The sequence below is a fragment of the Palaemon carinicauda genome, chromosome 24, assembly GCF_036898095.1.
Source record: "Palaemon carinicauda isolate YSFRI2023 chromosome 24, ASM3689809v2, whole genome shotgun sequence".
NCBI classification, from domain to species: Eukaryota; Metazoa; Arthropoda; class Malacostraca; order Decapoda; family Palaemonidae; genus Palaemon; species Palaemon carinicauda.
In genome coordinates this window covers 4,272,741-4,289,431 of record NC_090748.1, presented here as the reverse complement: position 1 = coordinate 4,289,431, position 16,691 = coordinate 4,272,741, and the positions used below count along the sequence as shown (strand labels likewise).

Here is a 16,691-nt window from a genome sequence, read left to right as displayed (position 1 = left end):
TTGGAAAGTGCCTAAAGTTTCTCATAAAGTTATCAAAAATATGCAAAAAAAAATGTAAATAGCCGTTTTTTTGTAAGGACGTACCGGTACGTCCAGGTGGGTAAAGGGATGAGTTTTGTGAAACGTACCAGTACGTCCATTGGTGGTTAAACGGTTAATAAAATATGGACAGTTTTATTTCAATGGATAAAATGTTTAAATTAGTATAAGGTTATGTGATACAAGGTTATTTTATGCAAGAGAAATATTGGCAGTTTAATTTCAATGCATAGAATGTTTAAATTATAGTGTGGGGTTGTTTGATCTAAGATTTCCTTTGATTTTGAACGTGTTAGCAACTTCAGGTACCAAGCTTAGAGTTGTAGGTTCCATGTCATGATTGCCAATCCTGTAAATAATTAAATGTCCTTTTACTTTTTCTTTAGGTGGAGGGATTAAGTGGAGATGAATTCATTGAGATCCAGGTGTCAGACCCCCAGAAGATCGGTGATGGCATGAGCTCATACATGGCGTATAAAGTTACCACCAAAACTAATATTGGTTACTTCAGGTGCGTTGAATGTTACATTGTTCTTACCTGTGGGTAAGTTTTACCATGAATTAACAAATTAAGCTAATATTATTTCAATATTTAGGTTGGATTCATGTGTTATTTTTTCCAAATAAAGAAGAGCTCTACTAATCGAAAATGAAATTAAAATTTGCATGAAGTAGGCAACACCTGTTGTTTCCTTGGAAAGGAGATGCCACCTTAACAAACGGACGATCATACAGTGTCCTCTCTCACACATGGCAATTTTGATTCAGTCCTTTAAGAGTATAAGAATTTGTCTAGACAAATTCATAAGCCCTGAAAGTGGTAAGGCGAGTGGGGAATTACATAAAGTATTGAAATGATGTGAACATTTTTAGTGTAAAATTTATTGATGTCTATGAAACTACTCTGAATTCATGTGCTAAAAACCCTGAAGTTTTAAGGACTGCTACTCATGTAAAACGGTCAAACATCCAAATTACTGTACTGCACCACCCGTGTGTCACACGATCGTACATAGTAATGACATTTCTCTTTTTTGTTTATATTATTCTTTGTATCTTTGCTCTCCCCTCTCACTGACAGCAACCTGCATGAACCTATCTTCCTATTTCTCATTGGGAATCTATTCTATACTAATTCTATACTAATTCTCTACTAATCTTCTTATCTTAGAGATTAACAAATCTACTTTCAAAGCTTATAGCACAGATGAATCTGGTTAAGTATTGAAATGATAGAATTCTTTTTAGAAAATTAGTTTTGAGTCTTTAAATTTGAAGGCAGTCTCAACTTGGTGCCGGTCCCAAGCCCGGGTAATTGGGAGGGTTGGCGGCACGAAAGGCATCCGGCCATAAAGAATTAGCCAAAACCAATATGGCCATTGGATATTGTGAGATTAGAATTAATGCTAGGGCATATATATGATGAAGTGTGGGGCAGTAGATGGAGAACGCTGGCCAGAAACATCGACCCCACATAAAGTGGGAAAAGATGCAGACAAAGAAGAAGAATTTATGATTACATAAAGCAGCTGTTAAAAGTGAAAATTATCCATTTCTTAATTTTTGTGGGATTTTTTCAGGAAGAAGAATTGGAGTGTAACGAGAAGATTCAGTGATTTCTTGGGACTTCATAGCAAACTGGTTGAAAAGCACTTGCACTGCGGTCGAATCATCCCGTCCGCTCCCGAAAAATCTGCTATTGGCACTACAAAAATAAAGGTCAGTATTTAGGTTAAAGGAAATATATTTATATATAGTTAACTCACCCTACGTTTATGTAGTTGCTGGTTGCATTTGTAGGATATACCTTATACCATGTTTTTGAAAATTTTCATTTATTTTCATTAGTGGAGTAAGACAAAATAAGAATTTTTTTTTAATTGTTATTGATTACAGTATTGTAAGTACCATTAGCCATTGAGAAACTACAGTAATTAAAGCAGGTTCCCACAAGCTAAAGATTCCAGTATTGGAAGTAGCTTGAGGGTACATTTGGGCAAACTGTTCTATCTAGTTTCTCCTCCTCCTTGTTTTGTTAAAGATTTTATAGTTTATATAGGAAATATTTATTTTAATGTTACTATTCTTAAAATATTTAATTTTTCCTTATTTCCTTTCCTTTATGGGCTATTTTCCCTGTTGGGGCCCGTGGGCATATAACATCCTGCTTTTCCAACTAGGGTTGTAGCTTGGCATTTAATAATAATGATAATAATACAGAATTTTTAAGCCTAAACCCTTTAGATAATACCAGTGAGAAAGTAGAAATAAAATTTTTTATATTAATAGTGAAAAGGTAGGTCACTTTTTTTTCAGTCCAACTTTGGATAAAATACAAAAAATGAAATATACTATACTGTATAGAATCTTATTTATTTAGCATTTCCTTAAGGATGGAATCCTTTTTTTTAAATGGTTTTGTCATGTGGAGAGAATGGGGAATGATAGGTCGATTTATGGAATAGGAGGAGGAAGGAGAGGAAGACTTAGAAATTGCTAATATACATGGTAAGAAAACTTTAACAAAATAGAATCTTATTTATATAGCATTTCCTTAAGGATGGAATCCTTTTTTTTTTTTTCAGCTTGGGAGTGACAAGACTGCAGAGTCTGGCTCTCAAGACTTCATCGAAAAGCGAAGGGCATCGCTCGAGCGCTTCATGAATCGGAATGCTGCACACCCGATCCTTCGTGCCGATCCAGATTTCAGGGAATTCATAGAACTTGGTTAGTTATTCTTTTAAAGGTATAGAGTTCTCTTACTTGAGGGTACGCTCGGGCACACTATTCTATCTGATTTCTCTTCCTCTTGTTTTGTTCAAGTTTTTATAGTTTATATTTATTTAAATGTTACTATTCTTAAAATATTTCATTTTTCAATATTAAACTTAGCCGGTGATCATATAAGCTGCAACTCTGTTGCTCGACAGAAAAACCTACGGTCAAAATACGCCAGCGATCGCTATGCAGGTGGGGGTGTACATCAACAGCGCCATCTGTCGAGCAGGTACTTAGTACTCCAAGTAAACAAAGAACCAATTTTCTCTCTGTCGTGCTACCGGGAAGACCTACTAATACGCTGTTACTAACTGGATTTGTTTTCACAACTATTTGGTGAAGTACACTATTCTAGTTTTGAGCTTTCGCTATGCAGGTGTTTTATCTTCATCTCAAAACTTGAACTCGTTTTGGATAGATTTAATTATGGTGACAAAGAGAGTATGGACTCTCTTTCACTTTTAAATGGCCGACCCTTCCCTTAGACGGAAGTGTGTTTAGGTTTTTAGTAATTTTGCTTAACACGTTATAGATCTATATATTTTATATCTCTCCGCCTTTATTAGGCCTCTTCGATTAACTTTCCATTTATTATAAACATATAAAAATAAATTTTTATGTTTTGTTTATATGCGACCTTTCCTGATAGTAGGCGGTCCTAACTTGGAACCGAAGTTAATCAACGTTGAGCCCGTTATATCGTATTTAGCCTTTAAAGAATTTAAAACTTTTTAAATTTAATGTTTTATGAAAGAATTTCTTTGATAGTCTTTGTACTGTTTTCAAAGATGAACTAACGTTTAGTTTTTTAGACTACGCAGTTGTTGACGTTCAGGACGTTCAACATGCGCTCTATCGCTACGATAGAGAGAGAGTGTATCACGGTTTCACTTTGCAGTAAGAGTAAATCGATTCTGACGTTTCGTTCATTCTTTCTTAGCTTAAATGTTTTAAATTCTAAATTAAAGGAACTTTTTATTTGGAAAACCTTTCAGTTTTTTCCTTTAGTCAAATAACATGTTTTTTTGACGATATATAATTGGGCTCTTCTCTTAGGTGCGAAATCAAGAGAGAAAGAGAGAGAGAGATAGAGACGGAGGGAGAGAGAGGAGAGAAAACGTTCCGTTCAAGCGGGTAACGTTGTTCTCGTGTTACTCTCCTCCCTAGTCGCTGTACGGGGAAGAAGGTAAAATGTTTCTAGGGTTTTATTCTTGTCCCCAGGCTATGTGCGGTGAGAGATTGTAAACGTAGTTTATTTGAACTAGTGTTTAGTCTCTTTCCCAGCCACTGAATTTTTTATCTTTATATATGTTTTCTGTTTTTTGCTAGTATTAATGAGCTGCATTATACGACTGATTTCGCAATTACTACCTTTTAATGAAGGGTAGAATTGCGTATTTCAGGTAGAAATCAGTAAAAGTTTCGATTTCAGTGAAATAAGTGCAAAACAGAAAATCGAAGTGATAAAGTGATATGCGCAAAGTGTTACAGTGTTGCGTCTGAGGGTTCGTCTGTTCGTGCCTGTCGTTCACCTAGTCCGGGACCTCTTGCAAGCTCCCAAGCCCAGGGGAGAAGTAATGTCGAACGACTTATGGGTTCGTCAGGCCTTGATCAACGAACAGACGTTTCCCTCCGTGGTTTCGGGCGTATCTACCCAAGATCGCCCCACCCACACAAAGACGAGAGACCCCATTTATTTCTCGTCTGCGGAAGAGGTTTCTCGTAAGAAACCATGGACCAAGGTCTCGCAGCTTATTAAGCGCAAGTCGGTCCCTTCCGCGCAAGTCCAACGGCCCAGTTGTAGCCACTGGGTCAGTTCGGACTCGCTGCAGTCTTCCGACGACTGCTCACCTCCTAAGAGAGGCAAAGCGGTACCGCATCAGGCAGTCACACCGTCTGTTGCCGCACCTGCTCCTGTAGACCCTAAGTGGTCTTTGCTGCAGACCATGCAGTCTCAGTTAACGTCATTGATGCGGGACTTTCGTGCGGAGAAGGTTGACACTGCACCAACCTCTAGCCTACAACCAACACGGTTGTGCGTCCTGTGGACGCTGAGGCGACCTTCTGCCGCACTCCAGCTGAGAGAGTCCCGCCACCCATGCGTTCCAGTGTACCCTGCCAGCCGCATGTTGACGTTCAGTAACGCACGGAACCTTCCGTTGACGTTCGCGAGGTACAACAACAGTCTAAGTTGTTTTGTTTTGACGCGGTGCGTCAACCTCCGCATTCTAGAGTTGTTTTGACTGCTCAGTATAGACAGTCAAAGCAGTCTCGAGTGAACACTGTATGTCCTCACGCACCTGTTGTGGTTGACAGTTCAGTTGTTGACAGTTCACAGACTGTCAAGCAGTTACATGACGTTGCCTTCTGGTCTGCTACTAATGCACCAGTGCTGTATGTCCTCACGCACCTGTTGTGGTTGACAGTTCAGTTGTTGACAGTTCACAGACTGTCAAGCAGTTACATGACGTTGCCTTCTGGTCTGCTACTAATGCACCAGTGAGAGACTCACTGAGATAACCTAGCTTTTATCGGACAAGGTTCCTGTAGATGAGAAAGTGCTGTTCTCCCTCCTACTGATATTCCCTTGAGGACTCTGTCATTTGGAGAGGAGCCTTAAGCTGCTTAGCCTCCTATGGACTTTAATTAAATCATGATGATTTTTTTAAGGATCTTCGTCCGGATCTTGTAACTGCTGCTCCTCGTTCGCCTAAACGTCAGAACTTACACTAGGCCTAGCTACTTCGAAGCCGTTGTTTTTAAGCTAGTGCTCTCTCGCTCTCCTAGAGAGCGTTACGTTGGCTAGGCGACTGGTTTTTGCACCAGGAGGAGTTTTAGGGATACAGCCTTTGATTTCCCTTCTTTTAAACTGGCTTATAGAGCGAGAGTCTGATAGGACACGAGAGAAGTTCTCGGCTTGGGAGTTCATGCCTCTGCCCAGATAGACTTCTCAATTCTGGTAGACTCGCCCTGGCGCCTAGCCAGGAGACGCTCCAAGTTGTTTACAGGTCAACTTCTCAACTTTTGTCGAGCCTTTGAAGTTTTGCTGTACTATTATGTCACACATAACAAGGCTTTCAGGGATGGTAAATGGTTCCGCCTCAGTCGCTAACCCCGTCTGTTGCCACACCTGCTCCCGTAGACCCTAAATGGGCTTTGCTGCAAGACATGCAGTCCAAGCTTGCGTCCTTGATAGAGGACTTAAATGCGGAGAAGAACCTTCTGGCCAACAACCTTCCAACCGGTTGGTTGTGCGCCCTGTTGACGCTGAGGTAACCTACTCGCGTCTGCCAGTTGAGGTGGTTCCTCCTTCTGGCCAACAACCTTCCAACCGGTCGGTTGTGCGCCCTGTTGACGCTGAGGTAACCTACTCGCGTCTGCCAGTTGAGGTGGTTCCTCCACCGATGCGACCCAGTGTGGGTTGCCAGTCGCACGTTGACGTTAAGCGACGCTCGGAGGTGGTTGTTGACGTTCAGGACGTTCAACAACCAGCAGAGGTGACTTGTTGTGACGCAGTGCGTCAACCTCAGCAACCCGGTAGGGTGTTGACTGCACAACCCAGACAGTCTAGACAGTTTCGGGTTGACGCTGTACTTCCTCGCGCACCCATGGTTGTTGACAGTTCACAGACTGTGCAGCAGTGCCATGATATTGCGTCCGGCTCCGTCACGCATCCACCAGTGCGACCGGATTCAGCGAGTCAGACGTTGCCCACTCCGTTGCCGTTTCCTCATCAGTTTCGGATGAGGAACCCTCTAATGAGGACGTTGCTGAACAAGACGATCAGCCCCCAGCCCTGCTATCCATCCAGAAGATGCTGAAGAAGGAACGCTGCCCAGTCAGGCTGTGGATGAGTCTGGTAGGGACACTGTCATCCGTGGATCAATTTGTGTCACTAGGAAGACTACACCTCCGTCCTCTTCTATACCATCTAGCTTTTCACTGGAAAAAGGACAAGACGCTAGAAGCGGTCTCGATCCCGGTTTCCGGAAAGATAAAGTCTTGTCTGACTTGGTGAAAGGACTATATCAACCTTAGAGAGGGTCTTCCCCTGACTGTTCAGACTCCCAACCACGTTCTCTTCTCGGACGCATCGGACGTAGGCTGGGGTGCGACATTAGACGGTAGGGAATGCTCGGGATTATGGAACTCGAGTCAAAGGACAATGCATTTCAACTGCAAGGAGCTACTGGCAGTACGTCTGACCTGGAAAAGCTTCAGGTGTCTCCTTCAAGGCAAAGTGGTGGAGGTGAACTCGAACAACACCACGGCTTTGGCGTACATCTCCAAGCAAGGAGGGACCTACTCTCTGACATTGTACGAGATCGCAAGGGACCTCCTCACCTGGTCGAAAGGTCTAGACATATCACTAGTAACGAGGTTCATCCAAGGCAACTTGAATGTCATGGCAGATTGTCTCAGTCGGAAGGGACAAATAATTCCAACAGAATGGACCCTCCACAAGGATGTATGCAAGAGACTTTGGGCCACCTGGGGCCAGCCAACCATAGATCTCTTCGCAACCTCGATGACCAAGAGGCTCCCAATATTTTGCTCACCAATCCCGGACCCAGCAGCAGTTCATATAGATGCCTTTCTACTAGATTGGTCACATCTAGATCTATATGCATTCCCTCCGTTCAAGATTGTCAACAAGGTACTGCAGAAGTTCGCCTCTCACGAAGGGATAAGGTTGACGCTAGTTGCTTCCCTCTGGCCCGCGAGAGAATGGCTCACCGAGGTACTTCGATGGCTAGTAGACGTTCCCAGAACACTTCCCCTAAGGGTGGACCTTCTACGTCAGCCACACGTAAAGAAGGTACACCAAGGCCTCCACGCTCTTCGTCTGACTGCCTTCAGACTATCGAAAGACTCTCGAGAGCTAGAGGCTTTTCGAAGGAGGCAGCCAGAGCGATTGCTAGAGCAAGGAGAACATCCACCCTTAGAGTCTACCAATCGAAGTGGGAAATCTTCCGAAACTGGTGCAAGTCAGTATCCGTATCCTCGACCAGTACCTCTGTAACTCAAATAGCTGACTTCCTCTTATATCTGAGGAAAGAACGATCTCTTTCAGCTCCCACTATCAAGGGTTACAGAAGCATGTTGGCATCAGTCTTCCGTCACAGAGGCTTAGATCTTTCCAACAATAAAGATCTACAGGACCTCCTTAAGTCTTTTGAGACCACGAAGGAGCGTCGTTTGGTTACACCTGGTTGGAATTTAGACGTGGTACTAAGATTCCTTATGTCAGATAGGTTCGAACCGCTACAATCAGCCTCCCTGAAAGATCTCATCTTAAAGACTCTTTTCCTGATATGCTTAGCCACAGCTAAAAGAGTCAGTGAGATTCATGCCTTCAGCAAGAACATCGGATTCTCATCCGAAACGGCTACATGTTCTACAACTTGGTTTTCTAGCCAAACACGAGCTGCCTTCTCGGCCTTGACCAATATCGTTCGATATTCCAAACTTATCGTATGGTTGGAAATGAACTAGAAAGAGTCTTATGTCCTGTAAGAGCTCTTAAGTTCTATTTAAAAACCTTTACGAGGCCCGTCTGAAGCTTTATGGTGTTCAGTTAAGAATCCATCTTTGCCTATGTCAAAGAATGCTTTATCCTATTTTATCAGACTGTTAATACGAGAAGCTCATTCCCATCTGAATGAGGAAGACCAAGCTTTGCTGAAGGTAAGGACACACGAAGTTAGAGCTGTCGCAACTTCCGTGGCCTTTAAACAAAATAGATCTCTGCAAAGTATAATCGACGCAACCTATTGGAAAAGCAAATCAGTGTTCGCGTCTTTTTATCTTAAGAATGTCCAGTCTCTTTACGAGAACTGCTACACTCTGGGACCATTCGTAGCAACGAGTGCAGTAGTGGGTGAGGGCTCAACCACTACAATTCCCTAATTCCATAACCTTTTTAATCTTTCTCTTGAAATGTTTTATTATTGTTTTTGGGTTGTCCGGAAGGCTAAGAAGCCTTTCGCATCCTACTTGATTTGGCGGGTGGTCAAAGTCATTTCTTGAGAAGCGCCTAGATTAGAGGTTTTGATGAGGTCCTGTTGTATGGGTTGCAACCCTTGATACTTCAGATCCTAGGGGTCGCTCAGCATCCTAAGAGGATCGCGAGGCTCCGTAAGGAAGACGTACTTAAAAAGGCAGAGTAATTGTTCAAGTCGACTTCCTTACCAGGTACTTATTTATTTTATGTTTGTTATTTTGAATAACTGCTAAAATGAAATACAAAATACTTAGCTCATAATAATGTACACATGTAATGCTGGTCTCTACCCACCCCCCTGGGTGTGAATCAGCTTATATGATCACCGGCTAAGTTTAATATTGAAAAATGTTATTTTTATTAATAAAATAAATTTTTGAATATACTTACCCGGTGATCATATATTAAAGGACCCTCCCTTCCTCCCCAATAGAGACCCAGTGGACCGAGGAGAAAATTGGTTCTTTGTTTACTTGGAGTACTAAGTACCTGCTCGACAGATGGCGCTGTTGATGTACACCCCCACCTGCATAGCGATCGCTGGCGTATTTTGACCGTAGGTTTTTCTGTCGAGCAACAGAGTTGCAGCTTATATGATCACCGGGTAAGTATATTCAAAAATTTATTTTATTAATAAAAATAACATTTTTCCTTGTTTCCTTTCCTCACTTTTGTTGGGGCCCCTGGGCTTATAGCATCCTGCTTTTCCAACTAGGGTTGTAGCTTAGCATTTAATAATTATATGATTTTTATGCTGCAGTAATTTTAAATTGAAGTCCATCTTTTTGTTTTCTTGAATGTAAATGACATTTGTAGATGAAACTCCTTGACTTTTGCATGTGCTGATAAATATTGCATGAATTTCCTATTCATAAAGAAGCTTTTCAGTATTCACTCATTCACATAAAAGTGAAAGCAAGACTTGCCTCTTGTAATGAAGCTCAACATGTTATAAGAAGATAGATTAAAACGTTATATATAAGAAATTATAAATCATATCAATTTTATATGCATCTTTAACATAGTTCATTTCATTAAACACACATTTTTTTTAGTATTGGCCTCAGTATAACGTTAGTCAAAATGTACTGTACATCTCTCTGTTTGTTATGTACTGTACATCTCTCTGTATGTTACACTAGTAGCTTATACATCCTAATGCAAAAGCCCTTATTTTCAAAGAACATTATCAAGATTCACTTTTGATGCACATTGACAACCCACAAAAATAATTTGTTGCTTTCAGTATCACGTAAATACTCAACACCTGTGTGCTTCTCATGTTATCACTTGACAAAGCACAGTTCACATTTTTTTTTTATTACCCACAGTATGAAAACCAAACTCAACGTGCATCAAAAATCCATTATAAGTATGAAGCTGTCATCTATATTCCTATATCTTAATATTAATGAATAGAAATTCTAAGTTTCGTAATCAATGGGTTGTCAACCAATCAACATATCTTTATTAACCCTACTCAGCAAATTTGAAATGAATATCTGGGTTACAAATGTAGAACAAACTTGCCAAATGGATAATCTCTTGAATCTTGTATGATTAAAAATTCTTAACTAATTCAGAATTGTGGTGCCTCCTGGCTAGTACAGTGGTAACTCGTTTGCCTAGCATTCGCTTGGCAGCAGATCAATCCCCGCCCGGGACCGTGAGTTTAAGCTGTTAACCCTTTTACCCCCAAAGGATGTACTGGTACGTTTCACAAAACTCATCCCTTTACCCCCATGGACGTACCGGTACGTCCTTGCAAAAAACTGCTATTTAAATATTTTTTTGCATATTTTTTATAATTTTTTGAGAAACTTCAGGCATTTTCCAAGAGAATGAGACCAACCTGACCTCTCTATGACAAAATTTAAGGCTGTAAGAGCAATTTGAAAAAAAATATACTGCAAAATGTGCTTGAAAAAAAATAACCCCCTGGGGGTTAAGGGTTGGAAATTTTCAAATAGCCTGGGGGTAAAAGGGTTAACTGGGGAGGCCACTGCTGTGGTAGGACACCACAGTGGGGGGGTTGGGCTTACCTGTCTGACGTTTTGGTGAGCATCTATTCTGATGGGACTGGAACTGAAACCAGACACCTTTAACCTTTAGATGGCTTTTTTATATCAGTACCTAGTTCATATAAATTGAAACCCTGTTTTCATTTATTACTTTCAGAAGTTGAGCTACCGAGGGCTACCCAGACTTCAGCCCTCAGCAGCGCAGGTGTGCTGAGGCTTTTCAATCGTGTAGGTGAGACTGTCAATAAAATGACCTTCAAAATGGACGAGTCTGACCAGGTAAGAAAATTCCGAGATAGAGGTTTATGTAATGAATTAAGTGTTGGATGTATTTCATCTTTATGGCATTCTTCGCTTCAAATAGAGAACGCAATCTAACCAAACATTCATTCTTTTATCTTTCCCATTTTTATTAATACTGTACTATTGTACATATTCATAATCAGCATAGATTTTATTTTTTATGTCATCTCTCCTCTTTACCGTTTATTATTATCGATTGATTTATAAAGTATATTAAGTCAAACCTTTTTTTTTTTAGACACTTTTAGGACTCGCTTTAAGAATTTCTTCATAAAAATATTTATTATGACATTACTGTAACCCTTTAACAGTCCTAAGCTTATGATAATCTAAGCTATATGCTTCCATTTTAGACATAATGCACTCTGCCGATAAACCTCTTGAATCAAATACTGTCGAGTGTTGATGTTGTAGATTGCCGGACCCTTCAGGCCAAGCACGAGTGTTAAGTACAGTTTAATTGCTTAAGAAATTTGAATGACTGATAGCTGTGGGGTATTTTTCATGATGTAAGTGTACTTATTTTATAGGTTCTTCTTTACTAGATATTAGCATTGTCAGAAGACCAGGTCTTCAAAGCATCTAATAAGTTGAAAGGCTACTGCTATGTAGTAAAGTGTGTTGGACATCTAGATGAAAAATAGCTGAAGAGGACAGGTGGAGAGTGGAAGATATGATCAAATGTATGGTGTGATTGAAAGGATTTCATCTTCTGATTATTTTGTTGACTTCTGTTGCTGATTTTGTGTGATAGTTGAAAATCCTTTAGTTATTACAAGCTAGAGATGTCATGTATCTAGGCTCTAAAATCAGTGAAGCATTTTTATTCATTATTTACTTTATGATTCAATCCCATCAGCACTGCCCAACATTTACTAACATTATGATGTGAATTGGCTCTTTTCTTACACTGCAATGGTAACGAAGGAAACAAATTTATTCACTTCATGTTTAAGTATTTTTTTCAATGTAAAGTAGATTGTAACTATGTGTTTGTATTTCCTGTGCTGTACTGTACACTGTTAGCGGTTCTTTTTTAGTGGATGTATGAATGCCCTAAGATGATAAAGAAATAAAAAAGAATACTGCACTATGTTATATAGTGCATGTACAACACCACTTACCATTGCTCTTGATCTCTTGATGCAATCCATTAGCTGCAATATTATTATTATTATTATTGTTATTATTATTTTTACTATTGTTACTTGCTAATCTACAACCCTAGTCGGAAAAGCAGGATTCTATAACCCCAGGGGCTCCAACAGGGAAAATAGCCCAATGAGGAAAGGAAATAAGCAAAAATAAAATATTTTAAGAACATTAACATTAAGGTAAATATCTCCTATTTAAACTATAAAAGCTTTAATAAAAGAAGAGGAAGAGAAATAAGATAGAATAGTGTGCCCAAGTGTACCCTCAAACAAGAGAACTCTAACCTAAACCAAAGACAGTGGAAGACCAAGACTAGAGAATAATGATTTGATTTTGGAGTGTCCTCCTCCTTGAAGCTCTGCCTACCATAGCTAAAGAGTCTCTTCCACCCTTAACAAGAGGAAAGTAGACAGTGAACAATTACATTGCAGTAGTTAACCCCTTTGAGTGAAGAAAAATTGTTTGGTAGATGTATAGTAGTGTTTTGTTTTTGATTCCGTGTTGTGTTATGAATGTTGTATAGGAATTATTAACTTGCATAGCCAGATTTTTTAGTCATAGATCTTTTTTCCAAAGGAGTAGGTTTTTTATATCGCATTGCAGCTGTATAATCATTAGCACTCTGAGTCAACCGTTGACCAATCATGTACTAAATCATTTGTTGAAATAAAAATTAGATTAAAGATAGGTTAAATCACATTGATCCAAGCAGTCTAAAGTTTAACCCATCACAATATGAACAGAATTTGCTGGTTGGCAGCTAAGAAGATTAGCTGTCATGGAAATTTCTAAAGCATTTCAAGATCTCAATTCTTTTTTAACAGATTTGAGAAAATGGATCTAGACAAGTTTTTTTTGTAAATTTAAAGAATGGTAGAAGATGGTGTTGCCATTTATAAAGTAATTTTTATCAAAAAAAGCTACAGTGTAATAACTCTGAATAGGTTTTTCAAGAGAGCAGAACGCCAGTCTGCTTCGTGTCAGTCGGAACGGCCGACGACCAGTAAAGATGACGCAAATGCCGAACCTGGTAACCCTAAACCACGCTCTTCTCCTCTTTCTTCTACCTTAAATTAATTTGATACCTCTTGAAAACATTCAACTACTTCAAATGTGCTATTCAGCAACTCTTCTATACAGTAAAAAAAACTAAAATTTTTAGCATGGTTTTGTGTGACTTTGAGCTTGCAAATTAGGATAAGATAAGCTATGATAGGAATACTAGGTTAATTAGGTAATTGTATATCTTAAGAGAGATTTGTTCAATAGAATACAAACATTGTAAGTAGCTATTTATCAAAGTTAATTGTGATTGAGAGAGGGAAGGGTGACTGCACGCGATCACGACCAGACTGGAATGGCATTCTCTAAGCTGTCCTGGGTACGTGTGACCCAGAGAGGTCCTTCTTGGTGCATTGTGGGTCAACAGAGGAGGTCGGTTTGGTTACCTGAAATACGATGTCTCTCTTACTGGGAGGGCGGTGGGCCTATGGGGTGAAAAATTTTCTGGTCATGGGAGAGCTGAAGCTCCCAGATATCCTAAAGATAGTTGTCCGTGCTAAGTCCGTCAGGAAAAATACAATTTACGAAGAACTTGTCATTTGTCAGGGTTAATTGTGATTGAGACTTACCCCATTGTTTCAGAGCATAACCTTGGTATTCCATACATTACCATGAGCTAGGCTAAGATGTTTCCTATACAGTATACAGATTCCAGAGGTGAGCTGGCGTTTCAAGATAGAACTCTCGGCATTGATTAAAGCATGGGTGAATGTGTTCCTGTAATGCTCTGTCCCATCAAATGGGTTTGGCTTACGCTTGAGCTACTCCAATCATAGTGGTATCATGCCATTGTGGTAGGGTAGAGAGAGTGCATATTTGGAAGGCGGCTCTCACAGGCATCGTTAATTTAGGAATTAATTCCGTGTAAGGTTAATGGGGTCTCTTTCAGGATGTCAGTCTTAAAATTTTTTTTTTCATTTAATTTTTTTTCCATGTTTTTATTTTTATTATTATTCCCCCCCCCCAAAAAAAAAAGAAGGAATAACATTGATAATGTTTCCTTTACCCCTTGGATCCCAGGGCAAACCCCAGACACTGTTAATGACCTCTGTTAATACGAATAAAAATCATTCTATTGACAACTTCGGTTAAAAAAAAAAAAATCACTCCGACCAAATTTCAGAGTCCAATGTTATCACTCTGGAACCTTTTGTTCACACTTTTGTAGAACCCCAAGGGGCTCAAAGCATTTGTGAATAAAAAAAAAAAAAAGAAAATATAAAAGTTCTAAATTATGTTGGTATTTCCTGCAATATGAATTATGAAATATTTTGCAACGTTTTAATACTTTTCAGAAAAAATTAAAAGGATGAAATGAAAAGTTTCAAATAACAGAATAGAATTTTGAAATCGGTTACTTTTGTTAACCTTCCAAGGTTAAAATTGCCTTAATAAAATTTGAAAATAAGGAAATCTTGGCCTGTGTAACCATGTAACACCCATAAATGCAAACTTGACTTCATACCAAGGACACTGATCTCTGAGGGAATGAAAAGGGAAATTGCTCCCAGCATCGTAGCCAGACTAGTCTGGCGTGTTGCTCCCAGCAAGGAAGGGCCTATGAGTGTCTGGAAAAAATGTTGGCACACTTCTTCAAGGCAATTTGAAAAGATATAGTCGTTGTTTGCCAGTTAGAGCTGGCAATGAATCACAAGCAGTGTTGCTTACTGACTTTGTATTTTCCTCTTCCGATGTTATTGAAAAGGTATCTTCATACTAGATATTCAATCAAGCTAGAGGAATAATTCATTGAAGAGATTTGTATGAGTTCTAAAAAGGGGACACATTGAATAGGTGTCCTCCCAATGAATTAATTTGTCCAAAAATGACATCCTCAGCCTGTCCTATGTTATAAATGCTATGATCTTTGCCACATTAATATCAAATGCACTAAATGGCCAAAGAAGTTTCACCTGTTCTTAAGTTCCATGACCTCTCTATATATTGTTTTAGAAAATGAATTTTGTTTTCATTGTAAAGGAACTCACTCTCCAAATTTCTGACTATCCTCAATGTAAACAGGAACAAGCAATCATTGAAACAGAAAATATTGAACAAACAACCTTTGGTGCAGTTAGGAAAAAACTTTTGGGTCATAATAATGCCCAAGGATCAACTGATTCAAGCTGTTTGTCCAATCCATGTGGTCCTACTTCGGCAAGACCTAATTTAATGATTAATGATCAATCCACCTACTCTGCGTTTAATTCGCTCTGAAACATTGTGTTCCCGTACTTCGGCCGTTACTCGACTAAGAACAAGTATACGTATAAGATACTGTAACTAGAAATGTTAAAAAGCACTGGAACTCTAAATTATCCATATAATCAAGACTGTCAGATTCCTGTACAGAACAGGTTTGACACACTAGCCACTTCTGATACCTCCAAGGATATAGAAGGTTCCTTTGATATTTAACATTTCAGAATTTCAGTTATCTAGAGTTAAATTACATCTGAATAATAACTCCTTTAGTATTTATGATATATAAAATCAGCCGTCTTATAACTATAATTTGCTAAATTTAGCCAAACAATTCCCCGTTAAGCAAGATGATTTCCTATTAATTAGAGACTTCACTGCCCACAATCCCTTCTGGGACGCTAATTGGATGCAAATGGTTGCTAGGTTGAACAAATAGTGAATGATCATAACCTCTGATTATTAAACAAGGGAGATACTAGCACCTAGTATTCAGAAACTAATGGAATATATTCATCAATACTTTTAACATTGTTCCATCAATATTATTGATAGGTTTGAATGGAACATCCTAAGATGACCATCATAGCAGTGTTCATTTTCCTGTCTTAATGACCATCTTAGGACATACACCAAGTCCTCCCATTCAACATTATAATACAAATAAAGCTGACCGGTATGATTTCAAGTTTTATACAGGTCAAGTGCCTTCCTCTAAATATTCACAAGATAATCATGAAACAAATGATTTCTATGTAAACTTGATTATACAAGCAGCTGACAAATTTCTGCCTCGTACTGATGCCCAACTAATGAAACACTTGGTCCTTTGGTGGTCAGATACACACAGGTAATTAATAAACAAGAAATGCGCAATTGGAAGAAATTTAGAAGCTTATAATAAAAGTCTTAAAGATTTGAGTACACATACTGGTCCTGTCTGACAAAACAATTGAACATTATTCCTTGGTTAACATATTTTTTTTTATTTTCTCCTAGAGGGAGGAACAGACAAAAGATGTTATGTGTTTTATAGAAGGGAATATGAAAAAGGACACTGTTGAGGTAATTATGATTTGAGGTTCAGAAGACCAACTGAAAAAATGTACAGTATGTACCAACCGTGT

General features: G+C 39.1%; 1 protein-coding gene across 8 annotated transcripts in view; it reads left to right on the top strand.

The window, feature by feature from the left end:
- The window catches only part of LOC137618049 (sorting nexin-2-like), an 80,318-nt gene that overhangs the window by 49,392 nt on the left and 14,235 nt on the right, over window positions 1-16,691 (top strand). For all 8 annotated transcript variants that reach the window (XM_068347989.1, XM_068347987.1, XM_068347985.1 and 5 more), the window contains 4 exons: window positions 426-550; window positions 1,620-1,758; window positions 2,625-2,766; window positions 11,000-11,121. In XM_068347989.1, coding sequence (XP_068204090.1) covers window positions 426-550; window positions 1,620-1,758; window positions 2,625-2,766; window positions 11,000-11,121 — 528 coding nt within the window. The remainder of the gene's footprint in view (window positions 1-425; window positions 551-1,619; window positions 1,759-2,624; window positions 2,767-10,999; window positions 11,122-16,691) is intronic.